General features: G+C 35.6%; 2 protein-coding genes and 1 non-coding gene across 3 annotated transcripts; 1 reads left to right on the forward strand and 2 right to left on the reverse strand.

Moving 5' to 3' along the window:
- Positions 1-8,295: 8,295 nt before the first annotated feature.
- On the reverse strand, positions 8,296-8,784 carry LOC120138221 (ethylene-responsive transcription factor RAP2-4-like). Its single transcript, XM_039153769.1, has one exon. It carries the CDS (start codon positions 8,782-8,784, stop codon positions 8,296-8,298), a length of 489 nt encoding a protein of 162 aa, XP_039009700.1.
- Positions 8,785-10,673: 1,889 nt separating this feature from the next.
- On the reverse strand, positions 10,674-14,105 carry LOC120138100 (protein NETWORKED 2D-like). Its single transcript, XM_039153693.1, has 2 exons — positions 13,883-14,105; positions 10,674-13,655 (listed from the first exon to the last, which is right to left on the reverse strand). Exons 1-2 carry the CDS (start codon positions 13,974-13,976, stop codon positions 10,705-10,707), a joined length of 3,045 nt encoding a protein of 1,014 aa, XP_039009624.1. The 5' UTR covers positions 13,977-14,105; the 3' UTR covers positions 10,674-10,704.
- Positions 14,106-15,152: 1,047 nt separating this feature from the next.
- LOC120138251 lies at positions 15,153-15,269 on the forward strand. Its single transcript, XR_005517505.1, has one exon. It is a non-coding gene; the product is annotated as a U5 spliceosomal RNA (small nuclear RNA).
- Positions 15,270-25,492: the final 10,223 nt, after the last annotated feature.

The following is a 25,492-nucleotide window of genomic DNA, read 5'->3' on the forward strand; positions in this document are numbered from 1 at the left end:
TCTTTCTTTGTTGGATGAGTATAAGACTTCAACTGTTTTGAATACCTCTTTTTCCTTTTTGTCCTTTTTCCTTCTTCAAGTATAATATTTCTTGACAGAATCTAAGTTTATTTGGTTTCTCAGAACTTTCCCATCTATTTCTGCCAAGATCAACGCTTCTCCGGAAAAGGTTTTTTTTTACAACGTATGGCCCTTCCCCATTAGGCATCCATTTTCCCCGAAAATCTTTATGTATAGGCAAAATCTTTTTCAGCACTAGATCATCCTCTTGGAATTCTCTTGGATGTATTTCCTTTGTCCGTTTATAATGTATTTGCTCATGGTAAATAGCTTTCAATTGATTCTCATCAATAAGGTTTAATTGATTAAATCGAGCTTAGATACATTCAGTCTTCTCCAATTTGTCCTCCTTTAGGATACAAAATGATGGGATCTTAACTTCAATAATGCTTCCATCCCATGGACTAAACAATAAGGTGTTGCCCCAATAAATGTTCACACAGTAATTCAATATGCATATAAGGCAAAAGGTAGATTCTCGTGCCAATCCTTGTAAGCTTCAGTGGTCTTTGTAATGATCCTCTTAAGGTTCTTATTTGCTCCTGCAAATGCCCCATTCTGCTTTGGGCGATATGACACTGAGTTGGCGTGCTTGATCTGTGCGCGAAGTTTAGTCATCTCATACATAGAAGTCCTTGTAAAAAGATGTATATCCAGGGGGATGAATATTCAAGATTAACTTTACTTACATGAAAAATGTAATCAATGCATGATATATTTATTTCAATCAATCACTTTCCCCTTCTTCTTTGACTATGCCCCAATCACTCGAAATTATGTTCAATGAGTTGGTTCATGATGCCTCATCTCGTCTCTTCTTGTAGTAAGATTCACGGATAATTGATAGTTTGGTTCTTTTGAGGTTATTTGGTTTATGGTGGTTTTGTGTTTGGAAGGACAAATAGGTGACTTTTGAAATCGTATATATGGTGGAAGGTAGTATAATGAATCGATCAACTCTACTCGAAAAAGTAAACATTTAGAGTTTGTGTCTCAAAAACAGGTGGAGACATTACTTCAGAGTCTCAGATAAATGTAGTGTCAGGATTTGGTTTTGGTAAGGGTCGAGTAATTGGCATTGGATATGGAAGATATAATTTTACCACTTGCCAAAGATCTATAACTTTTGAAAAATTAAAAGAATATTTAATCTACTTGATACTCAATAATCTCAAGGTTAAAACCTGATTCCTTGCTCATAACCATAAAAGCAATACACATTTATTTATTGCACAAAAGGTGGGGAAAGGAACAAAAAAAAAGAAGTTCAAACAAAATGCTGAAAATAGAAAGTACTACAGTGGTAGATAACAGTTCCACTTGTTTATGCATCATGCCTCATTACTCCTATAATGTTAGGTATGTAATAGGATCAGGGTTCTTTTCTTCATTTGCCCTCTATTTCTTGATCATTTCTTGTGTCAAAGCCCCTTTGTCAACAAGCATCTCAATTTCTTTTAACAGTGGCCTACAATTGCATGTAGAATGCCCCTTTACCCCCAAGTGGAAATTACAAACATTATGTTGATCATAACTATGAGCAGAAGGGTTTGATGTCACTTTAGTTGGTCTTGGTGTGATGTATTGACCTTTAACCAAATGAGGATACAAGTCTGAAATGGAAGTTTGGAACACTTCTAAAGTTTTTCTTGATCGCATGATTTTCTTTGGTCGATTCGAACAGTTACTTGCTCTTTTTCTTTTGTAATTGCGAGGACTCTGGATGCAACATTCATTCACATGATCAGCTTTTGCTTTTTGATCCATCAGGCTCTTGGATGTGACTTTTGAATTTTCTTCACTGATTACATTCTCAATTAAATCTCCACTTGTCATAAGATTCTTGAATTCCTTCGTCGGATTTGCCTGCATTAACTCGCAGAAAGGAGCGGGAATAGAATCCCGAAACATATGTGATATCTCTTCTTCTAACATGGGAGGTTGAACTTGTGCTGCCACTCCTCTCCATCTTAAGGTATATTCTTGAAATCTTTCATTGGTTTTCTTCTTTATTCTTCGAAGATCCATACGTGTTGGAGCTAAGCCTTTAACATACCGATATTGTCCCAAAAATGCATCAGCTAGATTAACCCATCTCTTGATCTGTTCTTGGGTCAACTGATTATACCAGACTACTGCTGGGCTAATAAGGCTATCATGGAAATAGTGAATTAACAGATCATCAGAACTTAAATATCCTTCCATTTTTCTGTAAAACATTCTTAAATGGATTAAGGGACAACTGGTGCCATCATATTTCTCAAAATCAGGCATTTTGAAATCGTGGGGAATAACCAAGTGTGGCACCAAACTGAGTTCTCTTTCTTCTAGTTCTTTGTGGGAATTATCAACACATTTCATATTTTTGATTGCTTCATCCATCCTCTTAAATCTTTCCTCATATTGTGAATAATGAACAAGGCTATTCTTTAAGTTCAAGTGGGATGCCCCAGAGTATATCCTTCTTGACTCTTCATTCTGATAGCATGGTTGCTCTTTAGCAATTATCTTTTCTTTATCAGATGCCACACACTGAATAATTTGATTTGATCCATCTGGTACTGAATCTGATGTTTCTTTCCTTATATCATGAGGTAACCCTGTCAATTGTTCTAGCCACTGATCTTGTAGTCCCTCATAAGATTGCTCCATTGTTTTCATGATGATGGTAAAGTAAAATGAATGAATGACCTTAGTTTTACTGTTACAAAACCTTTCATTAATTATTAACATGTTTTTATAATTAATGTATATAACAATACTAAAAAAATGTAATGTAAATGCAAAAATGCATAAATGCAAAAATAAGAATGCAAACTGTGTAATGCAAAGATGTAAAAAGTAAGAATACAAAATGAAAATGCACAGATACAAAATGTAAATGCATGTATGAAAAAGTGTTACTCAAGAGTGATCATCTTAGAACAGATTTCATTGAACACAAAAGTTTCGGTACATCAAACAAAACTTTTACATGTAGGGAATAGCTTTCACTCCTAATTTCTCTATTTCACTTAAAAGCCAAACTAACTTCCACTTATACTCAGGTGTGGAGTTATCCATCTGCTTTAACTCTTTCGTGAAGCCAGCTAAGTCCACCAGCTTATGAGCCACATTGTTTGCTTGAGCAGCAGCTTCATTCATGACATTGTCTTTTTCCTTCATCCTTTGTGTCAATTCTCGAAGTTGTAAACAATGTTGTTCATTTTTTCTTGTGAGAGAATCTTTATGTTCAAAAAGTTCTCGTACAAGATCTCCATAATCATCTACACATTTCTTCAATGTTTTGCTCTTGGCCATAGTGGCTTTTAATTCAGTATCGATTTCAAGCTGATGAATCTGATATGATGCTTCCATGTTGGTCATAGCACTATTTAACCTTTGATTTTTGACTTGACATCTTTTCAATTCACTAACAGACATATTGCATCTTTCTTCTGTAACTCGTGAATTATGATAAAACTTCTTGGCTCGTCTTTCATGTATGTTACAGTTCTTCTTCAGTTTGGTGACCCCTGTTATCCACTCTTCTGGGGTGTTCCCTATATCAGCATTTTGAAAGGCTTGACTGACCTTCTGGAAATCTTCCTGTATGTTTTCCATTTCGGTGCTCAATTTATCGTTTTGATCATTCAAATGACATATTTGGGCTTCGAATCTCAACAAATCTTCTTCCTTCTGGACGTCCCTACTGATGCTATTACCTTTGAATACATTTAGTGTTGATCTGGTAGGATTTTCAATTACCAAACTAGGTTGATCATTTATTATAAACTGCAAGATTCCCTGATCCAAAAGACTTTGGACTCGACGTTTGAAGGCAAGACAATTCTCAATGGTATGTCCTTGAACTCCAGCATGATATTTACAATAAACGTTGATGTTATACCAATTCGGATACGGAGGTTGGAACGGTTTTATATAATATGGATCCACTTCTCGTGCTTCAAGTAGCTTCTCATACAACTCTTTATATAATATGGGGATAGTATCAAGATGAGAACCACCTTTTGTCTTGGATTGAACCTGAGTTTTAGACATCGGGAGCAGACCAAACTTTGATGATTTCTGATTACATGATTTCTTCTCATCTCTGAGAGCTTTTACAGTGGTCACCATTTCTTTGGTATCTCCAGACGATTTGTGAATACGAATGATGACTGTCTGTAATTTCTCAAGTTGATTAGGATCAGAAGTCCCTTGCATATCTGAAATTGCAGGATTATCTTCATTAAGCTTTCTCTCTTTCTGTGCAGGAACCTCTTCTCTTTTGGCCAAAACAGATATTATATCCATCATCTTGGACATCTGCTCTCTTATTTCTCGTATCTCCTTCGGCTCTTCAATGGATATATGATCTTTGGGTGCATAGCTCTCTTCTATCCTCGAAATTCCCTCGGGATGCGGTTCCTTGGCCGTGTCATATTTTGTTTGATCATAAAACTTTTTGTCCATTTACGATTTCTTTCCAATTTGATGAACAGTCTTTCAAGTCAACACCTTTTGATTATGCCGTGATCATGTAATGCAAACGAAAGAAATCAATATGAACATATTAGAGCAATATAACATGCATGAAAAAAAAATAGAATAGTTAGTACCGACTAATGGAAAAAATCTATCTATCAAGGTATAAATCTTAACCTCATGCTTTCTAATTCCATGCTTTGTTTGGAAAAATTAACCTAACCACATGATTTCTAGTTCACCTGCATTTTTTCAGAGAGGAAAATAATAAAAGCTAAAGCTTATTTCCCCTTTGTGTACACTTACAGACAGAGGTTCAGTACTGTCTTAGATCAGAAGAATTTCTAGGGTTTATTATATGCAGGTTTTTTAGTTCTAGGAGTAAAGGTACTCAAATTGTCCTTGTTGATGCTCCCTTGGGCTGTCAAACCCTCAATCCTAGTCCATTACAGACTTAAGCGGATCGAGTTCAATTCGAGGGGACACATTTCTCTATGCCCGACACGGAGAATAAATTCTCACGAAGACATAGAGCATATGAACCCCGAAATTTACTTGCTAGGTCTGACACGGAGAATAAATTCTCACGAAGACGTCGCTTTCACTCCCACTTAAAAGGGACAAGCTTGATTAGAAAGCTTATGTTATGCAATGCAAGTGTTGTGTGTGAGGAGAAATGTTCAAACCTCTAATAGAAAAATAAAATAATTAATAAAAAAAATATTAATAATAAGTAATAAAAAATTTGAAAGAAAAGAATTAAAAATTAAATATATGAATTTTTAATTTCCAACTTATAGAGACAATTTACAATTTATTTTAAAGTTTGACATGTCCCCAGCGGAGTCGCCAAGCTGTCGTAACCGTTTTTCGTCCGGGCACGAATTTTTACTTGGCGGGAAAAATAATGTGGATACAAAATAATTAAAAAATGGTTTGGGAGTCGCCATCGGCCTTTTGGGTTAGGTAGGTCGAATACCTAAAAATTACCTTTTAAAAGAGTTTTTTAAGAAAACATCAGTTAAAAGATAAACTGATATGCGTTTAACCAAAAATTCGTTCTTTTTAGAAATAAAAAGGGATTCGTGGTCGGTTACGTTTAGGGAAGGATTAACACCCCTATAACGCCCAAAATTGGTACTTTTTAATTATAAATTGTCTCTAATAATAGAATTTTAAAAATTCAAATATATTTAATTTATAATTATGTTATTTCAAATTTTATTACTATAATTTTTAAGAAAATATATTAATTTAAATATATTTATAAAAATATTTAGTTATTTAGAAATATCAGAAAAGTACTTCTAGGTGCCTTAAGACAGCTCTTTTCTTTGATAAAAATAAATATTAAAATTTTAATAATTTAAATAAAACTAAATTATAATTTTTATAATGTTTAATTATTTAAAATATCAGAATAGGACATTCAGTTGTTTTAAAACTGCCCTTTTCTTTGATATTGAAAATAAATATACATTATTATTTAAAATATATATATATAAATATATATATTTATATATTTATTTATTTATGTGACTAATATGAAAATAATAATAATATAAAATTAATAACAAATTAATATTATAAATAAATAATATTTAAAATAAATTTAAAAGTAATAATATTAAATTGCAAAATATATAAAAACAATCAGGATCAAAATGAAAAGAAACAAAATATTGGTGACTAAAAAAGTAAAATATCAAAATTAAAGGGCATAATTCAAATTAACAAAAAACTTAATGCTAATAATGTAATTTAACCCTATTTAATTAATTCGGGTTAAAAAATAAATTAAAAAAATTATGAAAGACTAAATAAGGCATTTAACCTAAATATATGTATAATACAGGTAAGGACTAAATTAAAATAAAATGAAATTATAATATTAAACTGAAATAATCAAAAATCAATTTCAGTGACTAAATTATAATGATTACAAACTTAGAGAACTGCGGACAGGGTTTACCCTCTTCTTAAAACGCACCGTTTCATTATGAAACGACACCGTTTTGTATCGGGTATAAAATACCCCAAACGGCTGGCCCTTCGGGCCAGCTCTCATTTCTTCTCATTTCTGTTCTCTCTCTAGTTGAGAGAGAAGAGAATTCTCTCCCTTCTCTCTATTATTTCCCTCACCGGAGGGAACACGGTCTCCGACCGGCAGTCGCACTCCGGCATTGAACACCGCCGCCGGCCACCGTTAACGGTGGCCAGAAAATTTTTTAAAATACCCTAGGATATAAATCTCACCGTTCTAAGGCCGAATCCGGCATCTATTTTCCCCAAAAGTCCTTGGAATTTCCTAGATCTAAGAAAATACCTTCGGTATTTTCGGTACTTCGGCGATGTTTGGTGTTCTCCGGTGGTTCTGCTTCCTCGGTAAGGGTTTCTCCTCTCTTTTCTCTCGATTTTTTTCCTGGTTGCTTCGTTGTTGTTGACTGGGATGTTTGGTATATTTTTTTGCTCTTGTTTCTGTTTTTCTCCGGTTCTTCCTCCTTTTTCGTTTTGCAGGATCCGGTGGCTTTTATAGCCACCACGGAGCCATGCTCGGACCGGTCCAGAGGGGGAAGTTCGGTGAGTCACCGAGCTATGTGGTGACTCACCCCATAGCCGCGACGTGTGGGGGGGGGGGCAACTGGCTTCTGGAGGCTTCTGGCGAGGCGGCGGCTTCGTGGCTGTAGCGGGTTCGAGCATCTGGCAGCTGACCGTCGGCATTGGTCTCTGGCAGCTGGAGAGGCGGCTGCGGCGCTAGAGTTAGAAACCCTAGCTGAAACCCTAAATGTTTAAGGTTTCATTTTGGTCTGGGCCGGTTGATTGGGCCTTCGATTTGGGCTTGTAATTAATAATAAATAATAATATTAATAATAATAATAATAATTTTAATAATAATTTAAGAAAAATGAAAAATTGATGTTTACACTTGTGATAATGGTTAACCTGTAATAAGTTATGACCTCAAAATGAGTTATGAGCAGAATATAAGAACGATGAAACATGGGAAAGTAATGATCAAATTACCTGATTATGTGAAGCAAACTTCTCGACATCAACCACCAGTATATTTAAATTGCATTATGAAAAAAAATATATAAGAACAATAAGGTGAATGCAAAAAGAAGTGATGATAACAATATTATCGACTTTGTGAATATTTCATTATGATGCTGCTGTACATGCAAGAAAAAGATGTGGTTCAGCACTTACATTTAGGAAAAAATCCACCTTTGCCCACGGAGATGAGAGTTCTTCGCGAATGCTTCGATGATGATCACTTGGTATACATCTTCTCCTAACTCTTCCCCAACCTATAATCAGAGTGGTAATTATTTCTCATTTCGATTTTGGAGATAATAGTAGTTTCATTTTCTCATTACAAGTACTGGAGCTGGGAATAAATTTTCTCACAGCTGATGACATGAGTGCAATTCTTGCTATGAAACTAAGGAAAAGTTTGGGAGGGATGTGGGCAAGGGTGCATGTCAGACGCATGCATGTTGAAGGAAAGGTACCGACAAAGAACTAAATGGTTGCTTTTACTATAATATTAGCCATGTTGTACATGAAAAGAATTTATTCTCTCTCCTAGATTGTAGTGATGTAGTACTGCCGAAGAATTTGCATCATGTCCGATTGCATAGTTACGAAATGGTTGCTTTTACTATAATATTAGCCATGTTGTACATGAAAAGAATTTATTCCCTCTCCTAGATAGTAGTACTGCCGAAGAATTTGCATCATGTCCGATTGCATACTTTTTGTGCCCTATCCAGATTCCAAACCATGGTGGCGAAGGTTGGGGAAGCTGAGTCTCGCTAAGTCACCCCTAAGTTTATAGGCTGCTTCCTCTGCTGTATTGAAAGTGCCTAACCAAAGACGGGTCCGGTTCTTAGGTAGCCGGATCTCAGCGACCCATTTTCCCCAGTGACGTTGCCTAACTCCTCCGTAAAGCTTGGTGGGTTTTGGTGGTGAACCCATGTGTTTCATTGGGACTGGTTGGGGGCTAAGAAAGCTCACCATGTGGTTGTTGATGGGTTGAGGATTTTGATAAAGGTAGCTTGGTTGGTTGAATTGGTTCATCTGAGCTTGGGTTAAATTGTTTAGCTCAATTGTAGAACCAAACTGAGACTGTTGAACACCTAAAAATTGATCAACTGTTGAGAAATAACAAGTGTTTCCATCAAGTTCTTGGGAAGAAGAGAATGAGAGGTAAGAAGGGGAAAGGGAAGAAGAAGAGGAAGAAGCACTTTTCATAAAAGGCTCAAGGAGCCTTCATCAACTCTACACGTTTTTTGTGATTTGAGAGACAACGTGGGTTTTTGAATATTCAAAGTGGGTTTTTTTAATTTTTTAATTGTCAACTTAGACTTTTGTTAGTGGATTAACGGATGTTAATGTTGAGGGATATAAATCAGACGGACCGATAACGTTAAGGATCAATGCATTTAATTAATAAACCGGTGACTAAAATCGATCAGACCAAAAACAAATGAGACTATTAACATAGTTTACCCATTAATATTTTATAGTTACTTAAAAAGATAAAACCCTTTCAATGCTCAAGTAGTTTCTAAAAATTAAAGCCCAGACCATAAGATAAGACACCATCCAATTAAAATAAATTCAAGTTTTAAGGCTAATATTTCAGCAAATCCGATTATAGAGCGTTGAAAACAGAAGAAAGCAAATCAAGAAGCAATAGGACCATGAGTCAGTTGAACACTTACTAAAACCATCAACCACGAGTCTTCATTTGTTTCTTCTTCAATTTTCTCAGCAACCAATCAAATAGTCAGGAATCATAACACAACAAAACTAATGGGTTAATTACAATGTAGTCAGCAATTCTATTTTATCAAAACAAGTAATATTGTTCTTTATTCTTCCTCAACTTGAACAGCCATCAAAATTCTTAAAAAAACCATACGTTGAGAAGAATCAAAATTTACTTTCGATTCCTTCATTCTTCCCAACAGGTACTTAAAATTCAATGAAAAGTTCAATTTTCAAGCCAATCCATAGATTATATAACAAACAAGAGTGATAATATACTTTCATATCCTTCGATTTTTTTTTATCTCAAACTTTCCCAGTCACCAAAAAACGAACCCAAAAAAAAGAAGCTGATATTACCTGAGAAAACGAATACATGAGACTGGTACTGAGTGATCTTGGAGCAGACTATGAATGGATGAGTTCTATCTCTTCCTGCTTCAAGTCTCCCATGGATGGTTCTTGGATATGATTTAAGATGGTGATCAACTGCGCAAAGGAACATCTTTGTAACAGACCACTAGGTTTGTGTTCTTTGTAATTTGAAGCCGGCAACCATGCATGGTATAAAGTCACGTGCAAGGGTTCTTGCTGCTTCGAAGAACGACCACACCAAGATGTGCAATGAACATAGATCTTAGGTTAACTTCCAGTGAGTAGTGCAAGGAAGATGAAGATGCAAATGGAATTGATAATATGTTAGACGGTGATGAAACACTGCATAATGGAATGGTTCAGGTTGTAGGAGAGGATATACGTGTTGATGGTGGTGGTGGGGAGATATATTCTTCTGCTGTCGATATGGTGACCTTCAAGGAGGATATATGACATAGTTTACCCGTTAATTTTAAAAAATATTTAATTCTAATTTAAATTAATCTTAATTTAAAGTTAATTAATGAAATTAACCTTAATTTCTTAATTAGTTTTAAGTTGGTCCCTAATATGAATCTTTCCTAATAAATTTAATCTTAGTTATTAATTAATTTTAATTTAAAATTAGTTAATATTTTTTTAAAATTTTCTTAATCAATTAACAACATACGCATATTATTATAGAGGTAACCGCTCAAACTCATTATCTCTAAGAAAAACAATATTATCTTTTATCACTAAAACCATTAAAAAAAATTGCGTTAATTTCTTTCAAAATTGTGACGCATCAACGTTCTTAACATTCTTTTAAGAGGTAGGATCCAATATAATATAAAATTAATAAAAATTACAAGATCAACGTAGAAGTGAAAACAAATAATAAATATAAAACTTGTTTGAATTTTTTAAAAGCTAGTTGAAGGAAAGAAATAAACTTTGAGAATTAATAAAATAGATAATGAAGTTATAAAGTATAAAACCAATGCAAGCATGAATGAAACAACCAAGTGATGAGATTACTTAATGCTAGAATTTGCTACTATGCACCGATCTTAGTAAAACAGTGGTCATCCGAGTATTCATCCGACGCAAAATCGAGGACTTTTGCTTCTTGGATTTGCCGCCGAAGATGAATGCGCTAAGAGGAACCTTTCCGGAATCACTGTCGGAGCGTCGCACTCGGCCGCCACTTCGACACTTGTAAGAGCCGGAAAGTCCCCCGTCTCCACTCAACTTTGCCAGGTTCCTCCTAATTTCAAGCTGCAGTCTTGCTACATTGTCCAAACCAGCTTCCAGTTCATTTGCAACTCTGATGTTCTCTTGTTTCATGTTCTGGATCTCGCCCTGGAATCTTGCTGCTTGGTCACTTGTGAACGTGAATTCATCATCTTCGGCACTTGCTTTCAAGGCCATTGTTATTTCTTCTTGAAGCTCGCACAAAGACGAGAAGCGCTGCTTCAGTTCTTCTCTTAGCGATTCGCCTTTCTCCGTCCAGACAGTCAGTTCATCGTGCACTTGTCTCAGATGTTCGGACAATAGTTTCACTTCGGATTGCACTGAATCTTCCGAACTGATACTTCGGTCTTGCTTTCGTTTTGCCTCGATCTTCGAAACCTCCTCCGATAAATCTTTCACTCGAGTTCTAAACATGTTTACCTCTTGGAATGTAGAGCTGAATCTGCACCAGAAATCCAAGTTCTCTTCCAGCAGTTCATCGATGTCGGCCCGGAACTTGTTTTCGATTTCTGAGGTAGTTCCGAACTTTTCGATGTCTATCATCGAATCAAAATCTTCTTTTACTTGTTTCTCTGGATCCTGAGTTTCAATAATTACTATTTTCTCAGAAATCATTGTTTTTGGTTCAACATTTTGATCTGCATTGTTGTTTTCTCCAAGGCCTGTTTGGAGAAGGCTTAGTTTCTCTTGTAAGGATCGAATCAATTCATCTTTAATGGCATTACTCTTATTAAGTTCTTTCAACTGCACCATTATCTCAGGCTTCCCATCCTGGTTATTTGCTTTGGCTTCCTTGAGCTTCTTCTCCGTATCCTTATTCCGAAGCATTATACTGTATTCCATCAACAAATCCTTCTCTTTGTCTTTCGTTTCAAGTTCTGTCAATCCGAGTTTGTCGATGTTGTTCGCTCCCCGCAAGAAAGCTCCTGCCTCAACGTTACTCGCTGCTTTGAGGTCTTCACGTTTTTTGGAAGGCTTCGAATTTTCATGGCTAATATCCCCTCCATTTGTAGAAGTAGCAATAGATTCATGCTCTATCATGTCGAGGCTGTCGTTGTCATTCCCTTCTAATTTAGCATCGCTGCAGTTCGTAACGCTGACATTGTGATCGAGTTTTTCTCCCGTCTCTTGTGACTCTTTTGGTAATGAAGTTGACTCCATGACAATCCCTGGTTTTGCAGCCTGCAGATCTTTGCTTCCATTACTGTTTTCTTCTTCTGCATACACTTTTTTGGATTCAACGTTTGCTGGAGAATTGTCTTTAAGCTCCATGCTTGTTTTTACCATCTTCAACTTCTTTTCACCACCTTTGATCGCCTTCTCAGTTGATGATTCGACTGCCATGGATGAGCTGTGCTCTTTTTCGAACTTCTCTTTGATACTAAGAACTTTTTCGGAAAGGTGATCTAGGCTACAATGTGCTTCGGTGAAATGTGTTTGGAGACTCTTGTTTTGAACTTCAAAACTATGGCTCAATTCCTGAATCTCATTCAACTTCTCCTCCATTTCCCTTATCTTCTTCTTCACATCAATTTTCCCATCAATCAATGTGTCCTTAACATCTTCCAACACCTCGATCTGAGATAGAAGCATATCGATCTCGGTTCGTAGTCTCACGACAAGAAGCGACTGAGATGCGACCGCACTTTTTAAGTTGATCACATTGTTCACAAGTTCATCGATCTTCTCTGCCATCTCTGTCACACTCAAAGATCCACTGAAGAAAAGCTCAAACTGTTGCTTGATCTTTTCCCTCAGAGATTCTATTTCCTTCCTCTTTTGGACATCATCATTGTCACCCGTTTCTTGTTCTGATCTTTTGAACTCTTCTTGATTGAGCTGTAACTTCTTCTTCAAGGCATCCAATTTTTTCCTCGAAACAACAATCCTTTTCTTCTCAACTTGAGCTTCCTTGAAGTATCTCACCTGTTTGTCCTCCAGTTGAGCCAATGTATCTCTGCAAGATTTCAAAGCAGTCACTTCCATCACGATTCGAGCCTCATCATCTGCGATCGCCTGACCTTCACCAAACTCGTCTTCCAAACTACAAAGTTGATCATGAATCTCTTGAATCTCATTATCTAATTCCCAGTACTTCACCATCGCACACTCATGCGTGCTTCGAGCGAACTCTTTCTCGGTCTGCAACTTGAGGATCCATTTCTGAAGCCTATGAATCTCATCAAGTCCTTCAGGTATACTCAAACCAGATTTCGGAATCCAACGAATACTCCCATTTGGTGATATTATCTTTTGTTGCTTTCTCTTGACGCCTGATGCTGCCAAGCCCTTCACATCTCCAACACTAGGCTTTGGACCCTTGTGAACGGTGGGGACATCGCCTTTTGGGTTCTCCACGACATGCGAAACAAAGGCTTTCGAGTTCTCGATGACATAAGGCATATGGCTGCCTTTCGAGTTCTCGAGGAGGCAAGGCATATAGCCGCCTTTCGATATCTCCCACGACTTCTTTGTGGACTTCGGTGATCCAGAATCGTCTTCATTCTCCATGGCAAACTGGAACTGCTCTGGGAAAATGGAAGCGATGGTGTTGTTTGCATTTTGGAGCTCCGTCGACAAGTGATTATATCTTTCGGCTAAGGCTCGATAAGCCCTATAAGATTCTTCGACAAAATTGATCAACTCGGGCCTCTTTTTGTAGTACATTTCGGCTCTCCTCGCAAACGAGTCCCCATCTTCTTCGATCAGCTTAAGAATAATCTTCACCCTTTCCTCCATATCTACATTAATTTCCCCATAATTTTCCAATCATAAAGATAAAGATTTGAGTGTCTCAAAGCTATGTCATAATAATAATAATAATAATAATCGTAATAACCTTAGGTTTGTATTTACAATGAAAGAAAATTCCATCAACATTATAAGAAAAGACTGGAAAGTCGTACTCATAAATTAAAAATCCCAGAAAAGCAACAAAAACAAACATGGAGGAAAAAACATAAAGTACCTTGAAGGCTTTGCTCCATCCATTTGGACTGCTTTGTTCTGATGTGACTAGCCCACCACCATGAATATGAATTATTAGCTGCTCTCTGCAACATCTTCACAATCCCTTAATATTTTTCTCTGTATTTGGTTATAGGAATGTGATCATGGAGGGGGGCTTAGTTTTTTCTTTCTTTTTCTCTCTTTGTATTTGGCGATGGGAATGTGATCATGGAGGGGAACATGCTAAATAACCCATGAAAGTGGCAATGTACGTTCAAAAAAAGAAAAACAGATTTGAAGTTCCAGCCAGTAGTATATCTCCACGTGGCATATTGTCTTTTTTAAAACATTTAACAGGGTGTTCGGGGCACCCTACTTTTTTACCCTAACAGACTTTTGTCTATTTTAATTCAGATGATTATCATAACAACAGTAATAATAAAGGTGTCAAAAAAAGAAATCAAAGGTGTTCAATCTAAAGTATATGATCTGTCATCCTGTTGAAGACTAAACAGCTTTTTTACCAAAAAAAAAAAAAGTTTCAAATAACTGGAGAATGTTTTTTACAGCAAACTATTTTTCTATTGAGGCCGCTCAATGGATTAAAAGAAGCAAAATCTTAAATATCACAGGTTTCATTACTCGGATACTCAAAACGATAAGGTGGAATATTAAAAAGATAGCGTCATAGGAAATCTGTAGATATCAACACCATGCATGTATAATCTCAGACTCTCCTGTTCACTCAGCCATCACTAAAGTCGAGCACTGGTCTGGCCCTCTTGCATCGACCAGGTCGCAAACCCCGGTACAAGCAGCAAAAACTGGCAAATGAATGCACATGAGCGAAAAAGCTGCAGCAATTAATTTCATGAAGCCTAGATTAAGGACATAAGCAGCAAAGAAAAAGCTGATAGAGATTTGCAAAGCTAAGAACGTGTAATCAATATGTTCGATGAGATGATCACATCATAAACGAGAGGGTCGCTGGCGTCGAACACAATATGAGCAGCAAAGCATGTTTCAGAGTTGCAAAATCTCCTGCTAGTTCAACTGTTCATCACACAGAGGGAAGACCCCTTTTTTTTCTTCATTGTTTTGAAAATGATGGTATTCATTCAAGCAGCCACAATTTGATTAGATTTCATCAACCCCGATTCATCTTTAAAGGATAAGTTAGGAAGATATGAAAACTTGGTACCTGCTCTATCCCACATTGGTAAAAAATAAAGGCTGACGCGCCAACTACAGCCATATAAACCAACGCAAGCCAGCGTTGTTTCTTACGGAGCCGTGTGATGAGCTCAAAGCGAATTATTCTTTCGCCTTTTACTAAAGAATACCGTGTGCTCGTCATTATTAATGGCATACGCTAATTTTTGGAGTGCTTGCCTTTTTGGGCAAGCGCCAACAATTCAAGTTCAAAATATTTTTATTCGATTTTGACTAGTTGTCATTTTCGAATCAAATAAAATTCAGTTATATAAGATTAAAGATTATGAGAAATTATGATATTAAGAAGATATTATTATCATTGAACATGCAAAAATATTATTTATAAATTCGAGATAAGTTCAAGAAGCAATCAAATAATTTAATATTAACAATGTAGTTATTTTTCATTTTTATATTGTTATTCAATTTGTAGACATTAATTTTTTCATCATATTTATTATCATTATTATTATATAATATTATTATTAAATGAAAAATATAAGCCCAAACTTGAGGTATGTTTTACAATAAACCCTAAACCCGTTTACATGCCTAGGCTCAACTCTGGCCCAATAATCCGGATGCAGAGGAAACCCTAGGGTTTCACATTTCTCAGCCGTCGCTTGTTTCTCTACCGTTGGATATGGTAAGATCCAACGGCCCAGATGGTTCTGGCTTGAAACCCTAGGGTATCATAACCCTAGAGCCACGTCACAGCTGCCGCCGTTGATTCCAGAAGGCCACACGTCCGTTGCCGACGCTTCAGTACTGCCACCACGCCTCTAACGAACACTCCAGAAACCTTGCTGCCATGACACAGACCGTCCACGTCGCCTCTATGGTGAGTCACCAATATAGCTTTGGTGACTCACCGAGCCTTTCATCCTTTGGATCGGTCCGACGAGAGCCACACCGAGGCTATAAGCCTCAGTTCCCCTGCAAAAAAAAGGGGGGAGGAGACACCACGAAGCACAATCAACAACCAACTGAGAAAAGAGAAGAAAACTTACCCTGCTCGTCAGTTTCACCGTGAAAACCGAAGGTAATACCTACGGTTTTGTTTAGATTTAGGGAAATTTAGAGGATTTTTAGCAAAACTCACTTTAGATCTAGATAAAAGAAAATATAAGCTGTAATTTGGGGGTGTTTCTGTAAAATCCGACCACCGGAGACGGTGGCCGGCGGCGGAGATAACGGCGGCGTGTGGCTGCCGACTGGCGACCAGATTCCCTCCAGTGAGGGAACCTAGAGAGAAGCCAGAGAAAAATGCTTCTCTTTGTTTTAGAGAGAAACTGAGAAAGAGAGAAATGAGGATTTGGCCCGAAGGGCCGGTTATAATAGGGTATTTATACCCTCACCAAAACGACGCCATTTTGATGAGGGTGTTTCTGTAATTTCTCATATGGAATAACCATACCCGCAACCATCCGAGTTTTGTAACATTCCATTTTGGTCATTGAAATCAACTTCTATTTTTTTTAATTCGGTCTATGAATTTTATTTAATTTATGATTTAATCCTTAGTATAAATTTTAGGTAAAATAGCCGATTTAGCCACTGTAATTTTAATAGCTAATATTTTAATCCCAAATAATTAATTAGGATAAATTACACTATTAACTATTATTTCTCATAACATTTCGAATTAATATCTTTAATTTCCATATCTTATATTTCAATTATTTGATTTTAATTTTACTGTTTCTAATTTAATTTCGTTTTTATTAATTTTAATATATATTTAATTTAATATTTTAGTTTTATTCATATATCAAATAAAAATCCTATTTATGAACTATATATGTTTAATTTAATTTTATTATTATTTTAAGAAAATGTTTTAGTTATTTATTTATTTTTTAATATCGAAGAAAAGAGCTGTCTTAAGGCACCTAGAAGTCATTTTCTGATATTTCTAAATAAATAAATATCTTATTTATATATATATATATAAATTAATAGATTTTATTACAATTATATTAATAAATTTGAAATAACATGATTATGAATTAAATATATTTTTGATTTTTTTTAAATTTTCAATAAATAGAGACAATTTATAATTAAAAAAGTACCAATTTTGGGCGTTGTAGGGGTGCTAATCCTTCCCTAAACGTAACCGATCACGAATCCCTTTTTATTATTAAAAAGAACGAATTTTTGGTTAAAACGCAGACCAGTTTATCTTTTAACTGATGTTTTTCTTAAAAACTCTTTTAAAAGATAATTTTTAGGTATTCAACCTACCTGACCCAAAGGCCGATGGCGACTCCCAAAATATTTTTAAATCAAAAATCATTTTTTATCTACATTATTTTTCCCGCCAAGTAAAAAATTCGTGCCCGGACGAAAACCGGTTACGACAGCTTGGCGACTCCGCTGGGACCAGTCAAACTTTAAAACCAATTATTAATTGTCTCTATCAATTAGAAAATTAAAAATTTATATATTTAATTTTTAATTCTTTCTTTTCAAAATTTTTATATATACTTATTATTTTCATAATATATATATATTATTTTAATTAATGCTTTATTTTCAAGTATTAAATTTTATTATTTATTTGTTTGTCATAGGTTTGAATATTTCTCCTCACACACAATACTTGCATTGCATAACACAAGCTCTATAATCAAGCTTGTCCCTTTTAAGTGGGAGTGAAAGCGACGTCTTCGTGAGAATTTATTCTCCGTGTCAGACCTAGCAAGTAGCTTTCGAGGTTCATATGCTCTATATCTTCGTGAGAATTTATTCTCCGTGTCAGGCATAGAGAAATGTGTCCCCCTCGAATTAAACTCAATCCGCTTAAGTCTATAGGGGGCACCAACAAGGACAGTTCGAGTACCTTTACTCCTAGAACTGAAACCCTGCATATAAAAAAAACCCTAGAAATTCTCCTGATCTAAGACTATACTGAACCTCTGTCCGTAGGTTTACACAAAAGAGAAATAAGCTATAACTTTTATTTTATTTTCTTTTCTTTTCTTTTTCCTGAACAAATGCATGCGAACTAGAAATCATGCAGTTAGGTTAATTTTTCCAAACAAAGCATGGAACTAGAAAGCATGAGGTTAGGATACATTATATACCTTGATAGATAGAATCTTTCTTGGTATTAACCAATTTATATTTTCCCTTTCCATTTTTATACATTTTGTTTTGCTCTAACATTTTTATATTGATTTCTTTCGTTTGCATTGCATGATCATAGCATAACCAAAAGGTGTTGACTTGAAAGACTGTTCATCAAATTGGAAAGAAATCATAAATGGACAAAAAGTTTTATGATCGAACAAAATATGACGCAACCATGGAATGGCATCCTGAGGGAACTCCGAAGATAGAGGAGAGCTATGCACATAAAGATCATGTGTCCATTAAGGAGCAAAAGGAGATACGAAAAATAAGAGAGCAGATGATGGATAGAATATCTGTTTTGGCCAAAGGAGAAGAGATTCCTGCACAGAAAGAGAGAAAGCTTAATGAAGATAATCCTACAATTTCAGATATGCAAGGGACTTCTTATCCTAACCAATTTAAGAAGTTGCAGACAATCATTATTTGTATTCACAAGTTGTCTGGAGATATTCAGGAAATGGTGACAACTATAAAAGCTCCCGGAGATGAGAAGAAATCATATAATCTGAAATCGACGAAGTTTAGTCTGATCCCTACTTCTAAAACTCAGGTTCAATCCAAGAGAAAAGGTGATTCTCATTTTGATGCTATCCCTATATCATATAAAGAGTTATATAAAAAACTACTTGAAGCATGACATCAACGTTTATTGTGAATATCATGCAGGAGCTCAAGGACATACTATTGAGAATTGCCTTGCCTTCAAACGTCGAGTCCAAAGTCTTTTGAATCATGGAACCTTACAATTTATGGTAAATGATCGACCTAGTTTGGTAACCGAATGTCCTGCTAGATTAATACCAAAAGTCTTCAAAGGTAAGAGTATCAGTAGGGGCGCCCAGAGAGAAGAAGATTTGCTAAGGTTTGAAGCTCAAATACGTCATTTAAAGATTGAAAACGATAAATTGAGCACCAAAATGGAAACCATACATGAAGATTTCCAGAAGGTCAGTCAAGCCTTTCAAAATACTGGCATAGGAAATACCCCAGAAGAGTGGATAACAGGGGTCACCAAACTGAAAAAGAATTGCAATATAAATGAAGGACGAGCCAAGAAGTTTTCTCATGATTTACGAGTTGCAGAAGAAAGACTCAATACAACTGTCATGGAATCGAGAAAATATCAAGTCGACAATCAAAGGTTGAATAGTGCTATGACCAACATGGAAGCATCATATCAGATTCATCAGCTTGAGATCGATACTGAATTAAAAGCCACTATGGCCAAGAACAAAACATTGAAGAAATGTTTAGATGATTATGGAGATCTTGTACGAGAACTTCTTGAACATAAAGAATCTCTCACAAAAAAAATGAACAACATTGTTTACAAACCCGAGAGTTGACACAGAAGATAAAGGAAAAAGACAATGTCACGAAGGAAATTACTGCTCAAGCAAACAATGTAGCTCATAAGCTGGTGGACATAGCTGGCTTTGCGAGAGAATTAAAACAGATGGATAACTCCACACCTGAGTATGAGTGGAAGTTAGTTTGGCTTTTAAGGGAAATAGAGAAGTTAGGAGTGAAAGCTGTCCCTTACATGTAAAAGTTTTGTTTGATGTACCGAAACTTTTGTGTTCAATGAAATCTGTTCTAAGATGATCACTCTTAAGTAACACCTTTTCATACATGCATTTATATTTTGTATGTGCATTTCCATTTTGTATTCTTAATTTTTACATCTTTGCATTACACAGTTTGCATTCTTATTTTTGCATTTATGCATTTTCACATTTACATTACATTTTTTTTAGTATTGTTATATACATTAATTATAAAAACATGTTAATAATCTATGAAAGGTTTTGTAGCAGTAAAACCAAGATCATTCATTCATATTACTTTACCATCATCATGAAAACAATGAAGCAATCTTATGAGGGACTACAAGATCAATGGCCAGAACAATTGACAGGGTTACCTCAGGATATAAGGAAAGAAACATCAGATTTAGTACCAGATGGATCAAATCAAATTATTCAGTGTGTGGCATCTAATAAAGAAGAGATAATTGATAAAGAGAAACCATGCTGTCAGATTGAAGAGTCAAAAATGGTAAAACCCTCTGGGGCATCCCAATTGAACCCAAAGAATAGCCTTGTTCATTATTCACAATATGAGGAAAGATTCAAGAGGATGGATGAAGCAATCATAAATATAAAATGTGTTGATACTTCCCACAAAGAACTAGAAGCAAGAGAACTCAGCTTGGTTCCACACTTGGTTATTCCCCATGATTTCAAAATGCCAAATTTTGAAAAATATGATGGCACCAATTGTCCCTTAATCCATTTGAGAATGTTTTGCAGAGAAATGGAAGGATATTTAAGTTCTGATGATTTGTTAATTCACTCTTTCCATGATAGCCTTGTTGGCCCAGCAGTAGTCTGGTATAATCAGTTGACACAAGAACAGATCAAGAGATGGGTTGATTTAGCTGATGCATTTTTGGAACAACATCGGTATGTTAAAGGCTTAACTCTAACACGTATGGATCTTCGAAGAGTAAAGAAGAAAACCAATGAAAGATTTCAAGAATATGCCTTAAGATGGAGAGGAGTGGCAGCACAAGTTCAACCTCCCATGTTAGAAGAAGAGATATCACGTATGTTTCGTGATTCCCTTCCAGCGCCTTTCTTCGAGTTAATGCAGGCAAACCCGACGAAGGAATTTGAGAATCTTGTGACAAGTGGAAAATTAATTGAGAATGTAATCAATGAAGAAAACTCAAACGTCACATCCAGGAGCCCGACGGATCAAAAAGCAAAAGCTGATCATATGAATGAGTTTCGCATCCAGAGTCCTCGCAATTGCAAAAGAAAAAGAGCGAGTAACTGTTCGGATCGACCAAAGAAAGTCATGCGATCAAGAAAAACTTTGGAAGTGTTCCAAACTTCCATTTCAGATTTGTATCCTCATTTGGTTAAAGGTCAAAACATCACACCAAGACCAACTAAAGTGACATCAAACCCTTCTGCTCATAGCTATGATCAAGATAGTGTTTGTAATTTCCACTTGGGGGTAAAGGGGCATTCTATAGGCAATTGTAGGCCACTGTTAAAAGAAATTGAGATGCTTGTTGACAAAGGGGTTTTGACACAAGAAATGATCAAGAAATGGGAGGCAAATGAGGAAAAGAACCCTTATCCTATTACATACCCATCATTATAGGAATAATGAGGCATGATGCATAAACAAGTGAAAGTGTTATCTACCACTGTAGTACTTTCTATTTTCAGCATCTTGTTTGAACTTGTTTTTTTGTTCCTTTCTCCACCTTTTGTGCAATAAATAAATGTGTATTGCTTTTATGGTTATGAGCAAGGAATCAAGTTTTAACCTTGAGATTATTGAGTATCAAGTAGATTAAATATTGTTTTAATTTTTCAAGAGTTATAGATCTTTGGCAAGTGGTAAAATTATATCTTCCATATCCCATCCAACGACAATTACTCGACCCGTACCAAAACCAAATTCTGACACTACAATTATCTGAGACTCTCAAGAAATGTCTCTACCTGTTTTTGAGACACTCACTCTAGATGTTTATCTTCTCGGGTAGAATTGATTGATGACACTACATTCCACCATATACATGATTTCATAAGTCACACATTTGTCCTTCCAAATACAAAACCATCATAAACCAAAAAAACCTCAAAAGAACCAAATTTTCAATTATCCGGGAATCTTCCTGCAAGAAGAGACGAGATGAGGCATCATGGACCAACTTATCGAAGATAATTTCGAGTGATTGGGACATACTCAAAGAAGAAGGAAAAAGTGATTGATTGAAATAAATATATCATGCATTAATTACATTTTTTCATGTAAATAAAGTTAATCTTGAATATTCATCCCCCTGTGAATACCTCTTTTTACAAAGGTTTCTGTGTATGAGATGATGAACGGCATTGTTTCATTTATCCTTTAATATATATATATATATATATATATATATATATATATATATATATCCTTTCCCCATTTGAGTCTGAATGATTTTTCTTCTAATTCAACCCTAATCAAGGATCACCCTCCACATTGGGGGGTAAAGTGAAGGATATTTGCTCACAAGAATAAAGATTGACAATACAGTTTTATTACGAGGACAAGTTTCCATGAAGTCAAGAAAGTTTTGAACTACAAGGTATGTCAAATACAGAGTACTTGAAGATCAATCCAATCAAGAATAATGGAAAATCTCCAAAATGCAAAAAGAAAAGGAGGTGCTCAAAGCAATTGAAGTATTATACTCATCCAGCAAAGAAAGAAGAAGGAAAAAAGAAAGAAAAAAAAAGAAGAAAAAAAAACAAAAGCAAAAAGAAAAGCAAAAAGGGAAAATTGAATCAAGATGGGTGACTTATTGAGCCTCAAGTTACAAGGTTGATCAAGTACAAACAATAAGAGCAAGAAATGCTGGAGATAAGAGAAAATGGAAATGAATCTAAAATTTGGCAGTCTAGAGGGATCCAGATGATGGAAAAATCCTCAACAAAGCAGATCCAAGTTAAGCAAGGCAAGGTGAAGGCATCAGAATAAATTGATCATTGGTTTGATTACCTTTAAACACTTATTTGGATCTTTTTATCCTTTTCTTTCGTAACCATAAGCCATGGCCTACGTTACGTACCTGAAAAGTCCATTCTAATCATACATGGATTTCTAAGTGAAAGAGAATATCTTCAGATTTCATTCCGCCTCTCAAGATTGATTTTTATTTGCAAAAATTGGTTTTTAAAATCTTTAATGCATGATACGAAAAATGATAAAGGGGGGTTCAAGATGTAAATTTTTAAATAACATCTTGAAACCAAAGGAGGATTCGAGTTGAAAACCTAAAAAGGCGGCTCGAACATTGAATTGTGCAATAAATGACATAAGAGATGATTTTAAGCTCTTAAATGAAGCACCGCACATCCCAAAAGACGTTCCTGAGATTCTGGAATCAAGAAGTATCTCTACAAGATGAGCATAACAACCATTTCTTCAAGTTAGTGAAAGCCCGAAGCGACATACTGAACCAACTTGAAAGAACCTACTTTACCAAAATCAACTTACACCTCAAATCAGTCAATAATTTTGACACTTGCTATAGGACTATGATTTTTGAATGATTTAAAAGTGTAGTTGATTTATTTGATATTCATTAAATTCATTGTTTATGATTTGATTATATTGTGAACCTGAGAAGGGCATTACTTTGCAAAATTCTTTCATTCTTCAATAAAAAAAGGAGAAAAAACATTTTCAAACAGGACAGTCTCAAATGAGGAAGGTCCTTGAAGCAATCGTTGCTTATTCTACCTCTGTTGTAAAAAAAGAATGAACGAGACCAGAATAATGAAGCACTTCACATTTTTGAAGGCAAGTGGTCTGAGAGTCCAGAAAGTTTGGAGAATTGAACTTGTGACACTCTCATATGATATCATTAGCAATCCATCAGGAAAAATTATCATTTATTTCATGCTGAGGGCGATAAGCATCACCAGACAGATTATTTCCCCAACCATCAATTCATGTTCTCTAGAAGATTACATCATAGAGCCATGAACAAGTCACTACCTGCACTCTGGTTATACCGTGATGCTGGCTCAAGTCTTGATACATCATTGCTACTTCTTCTATGCCGATCATTTTATTTTTCAAGATTATATCCATTATGTCTTTCAGAAGATTGCTGAACTTGAAATTGAGAACATATGGCACAGAATAGGACATTGAAACATATTCTACACTTATAAGCCTTTCATATGGGTGAACATTGGTTACAGGATTCCAAAAATTGAGATAACCAGTCTTACCGTCTACTAAACCTTTCCATGATTTGGGAAAAGTAGAATATGGCAATGGTATCTTGAAGTAACAGAAGATGCAATCACTATAATAGTCATTGCAAGAAAAGGCACCAACAAAAGTCTTCTAGTCATCCCTATGATATTTATTTGTCCCAGTAAGGTTGTTACATTGGATGTCACTGACAACAAGGTCGAATTCGTGAAATCTACTCATCAATTGCTCCAACTGATCAATATTCATTTCCTGCGCATCTGTTTTCAAAGGTATGCCAAGCCAGTAGAAGGCAACCTCTGTATCACTGATCCCAGAGAAAAGAGACAGGAAATTGAAACTTAGAAGCATTTCCACTTCATCAGGTTTAAGTAGAACAACTTTATTCCTTCCAACCCATACCAGATTCCATTTTTGACACTCATCAAGAACATACTTTTGGACACTTGAAGGTGACTCATCGTCATAAGCTTCAAGAGCCTTACAGATCTTTCTGTCAATTTGGCACTTCCTGTATATGTTTGTAAACAGTTCAACTTTGTTCTTGAAGCCCAGAAAGGCCACCATGTTTAGTCAATGGAAAAACATCATCTATGGCACATGGAGGAAGCAGAATAAGAGGAAATCTGTTCTCAATTGGTAGATTATGAACATAGCCCCTTTTCAGTGTAGCAGCATGAAAATACTTCGAATCTACAAATTCTGGCTCTACATCGTATAAGTACCGTGACATTTCAGTCCAAACACCAATTGGAGCAAGTTCCATATTCTCGTAGTAGAAATAAGGAGGCTCAATAGAATCTTCTGAAAGTGTTCTTTGAGTTATCTGATCTGGTTCGGTAGAAACCCTAAAATAAATCATTAGATTTAAAAGATGAAATGCATAATCGTCTTCATTAATAAGCTTTTTTTTCAAGTTTCCTCTACTTCTTCCTTTTTCAAAAATCATAGCCCGGGTTTTGTCTTTTCTTGTAATTGGGGTCATTGCATAATGGCTTCCTATCTTCTCCTGAAAGAAGTGCATCAGCAGCCTTAGCCATTTGAGCTGCATATATAAAATCTGTCAATTCTATAATTGATAAATCCGGACCACATCTCTCCATGATTATTGAAGCCTCAGCCTCTGAGAATCCCATTTTCGTCAAGTATAACAGTTTATTCTCCTTATCAGAATCAGAATTCAGGATTTCCTCGGTATCAGAAGAACTATCAATATCTTTGAAATCATCCTGAAAGATCGCTTCATAATCAGATGAGTTGTTATCAGAATCAACGTGTTGCATGGGTGTGGATTTTTTATGAGCCTGTACCACTGTATATATAGTCTTGCTATTGCATCAGATTACTGTTCGCATAAATTGGTTTCTCTCCCACAAAAAATATATTTCAGAGATGGCCTTCACTGAAAGATGATAAGCCACTGTGTCAGTCTGGAACGGATTACTAAGCTATTTATACTGCTCTGTCTGACTAAATCCCTCCA

This window comes from Hibiscus syriacus, unplaced genomic scaffold, assembly GCF_006381635.1.
Source record: "Hibiscus syriacus cultivar Baekdansim isolate YM2019G1 unplaced genomic scaffold, ASM638163v2 tig00110678_pilon, whole genome shotgun sequence".
NCBI classification, from domain to species: domain Eukaryota; kingdom Viridiplantae; phylum Streptophyta; class Magnoliopsida; order Malvales; family Malvaceae; genus Hibiscus; species Hibiscus syriacus.

Coding starts and splice junctions, on each gene's coding strand:
- LOC120138221 (XM_039153769.1), bottom strand. CDS start 8,784: ATGAAAAGTGCTTCTTCCTCTTCTTCTTCCCTTTCCCCTTCTTACCTC.
- LOC120138100 (XM_039153693.1), bottom strand. CDS start 13,976: ATGTTGCAGAGAGCAGCTAATAATTCATATTCATGGTGGTGGGCTAGT. Junction 13,656..13,882: donor GATGGAGCAAAGCCTTCAAG/GTACTTTATGTT, acceptor AAATTAATGTAG/ATATGGAGGAAAGGGTGAAG.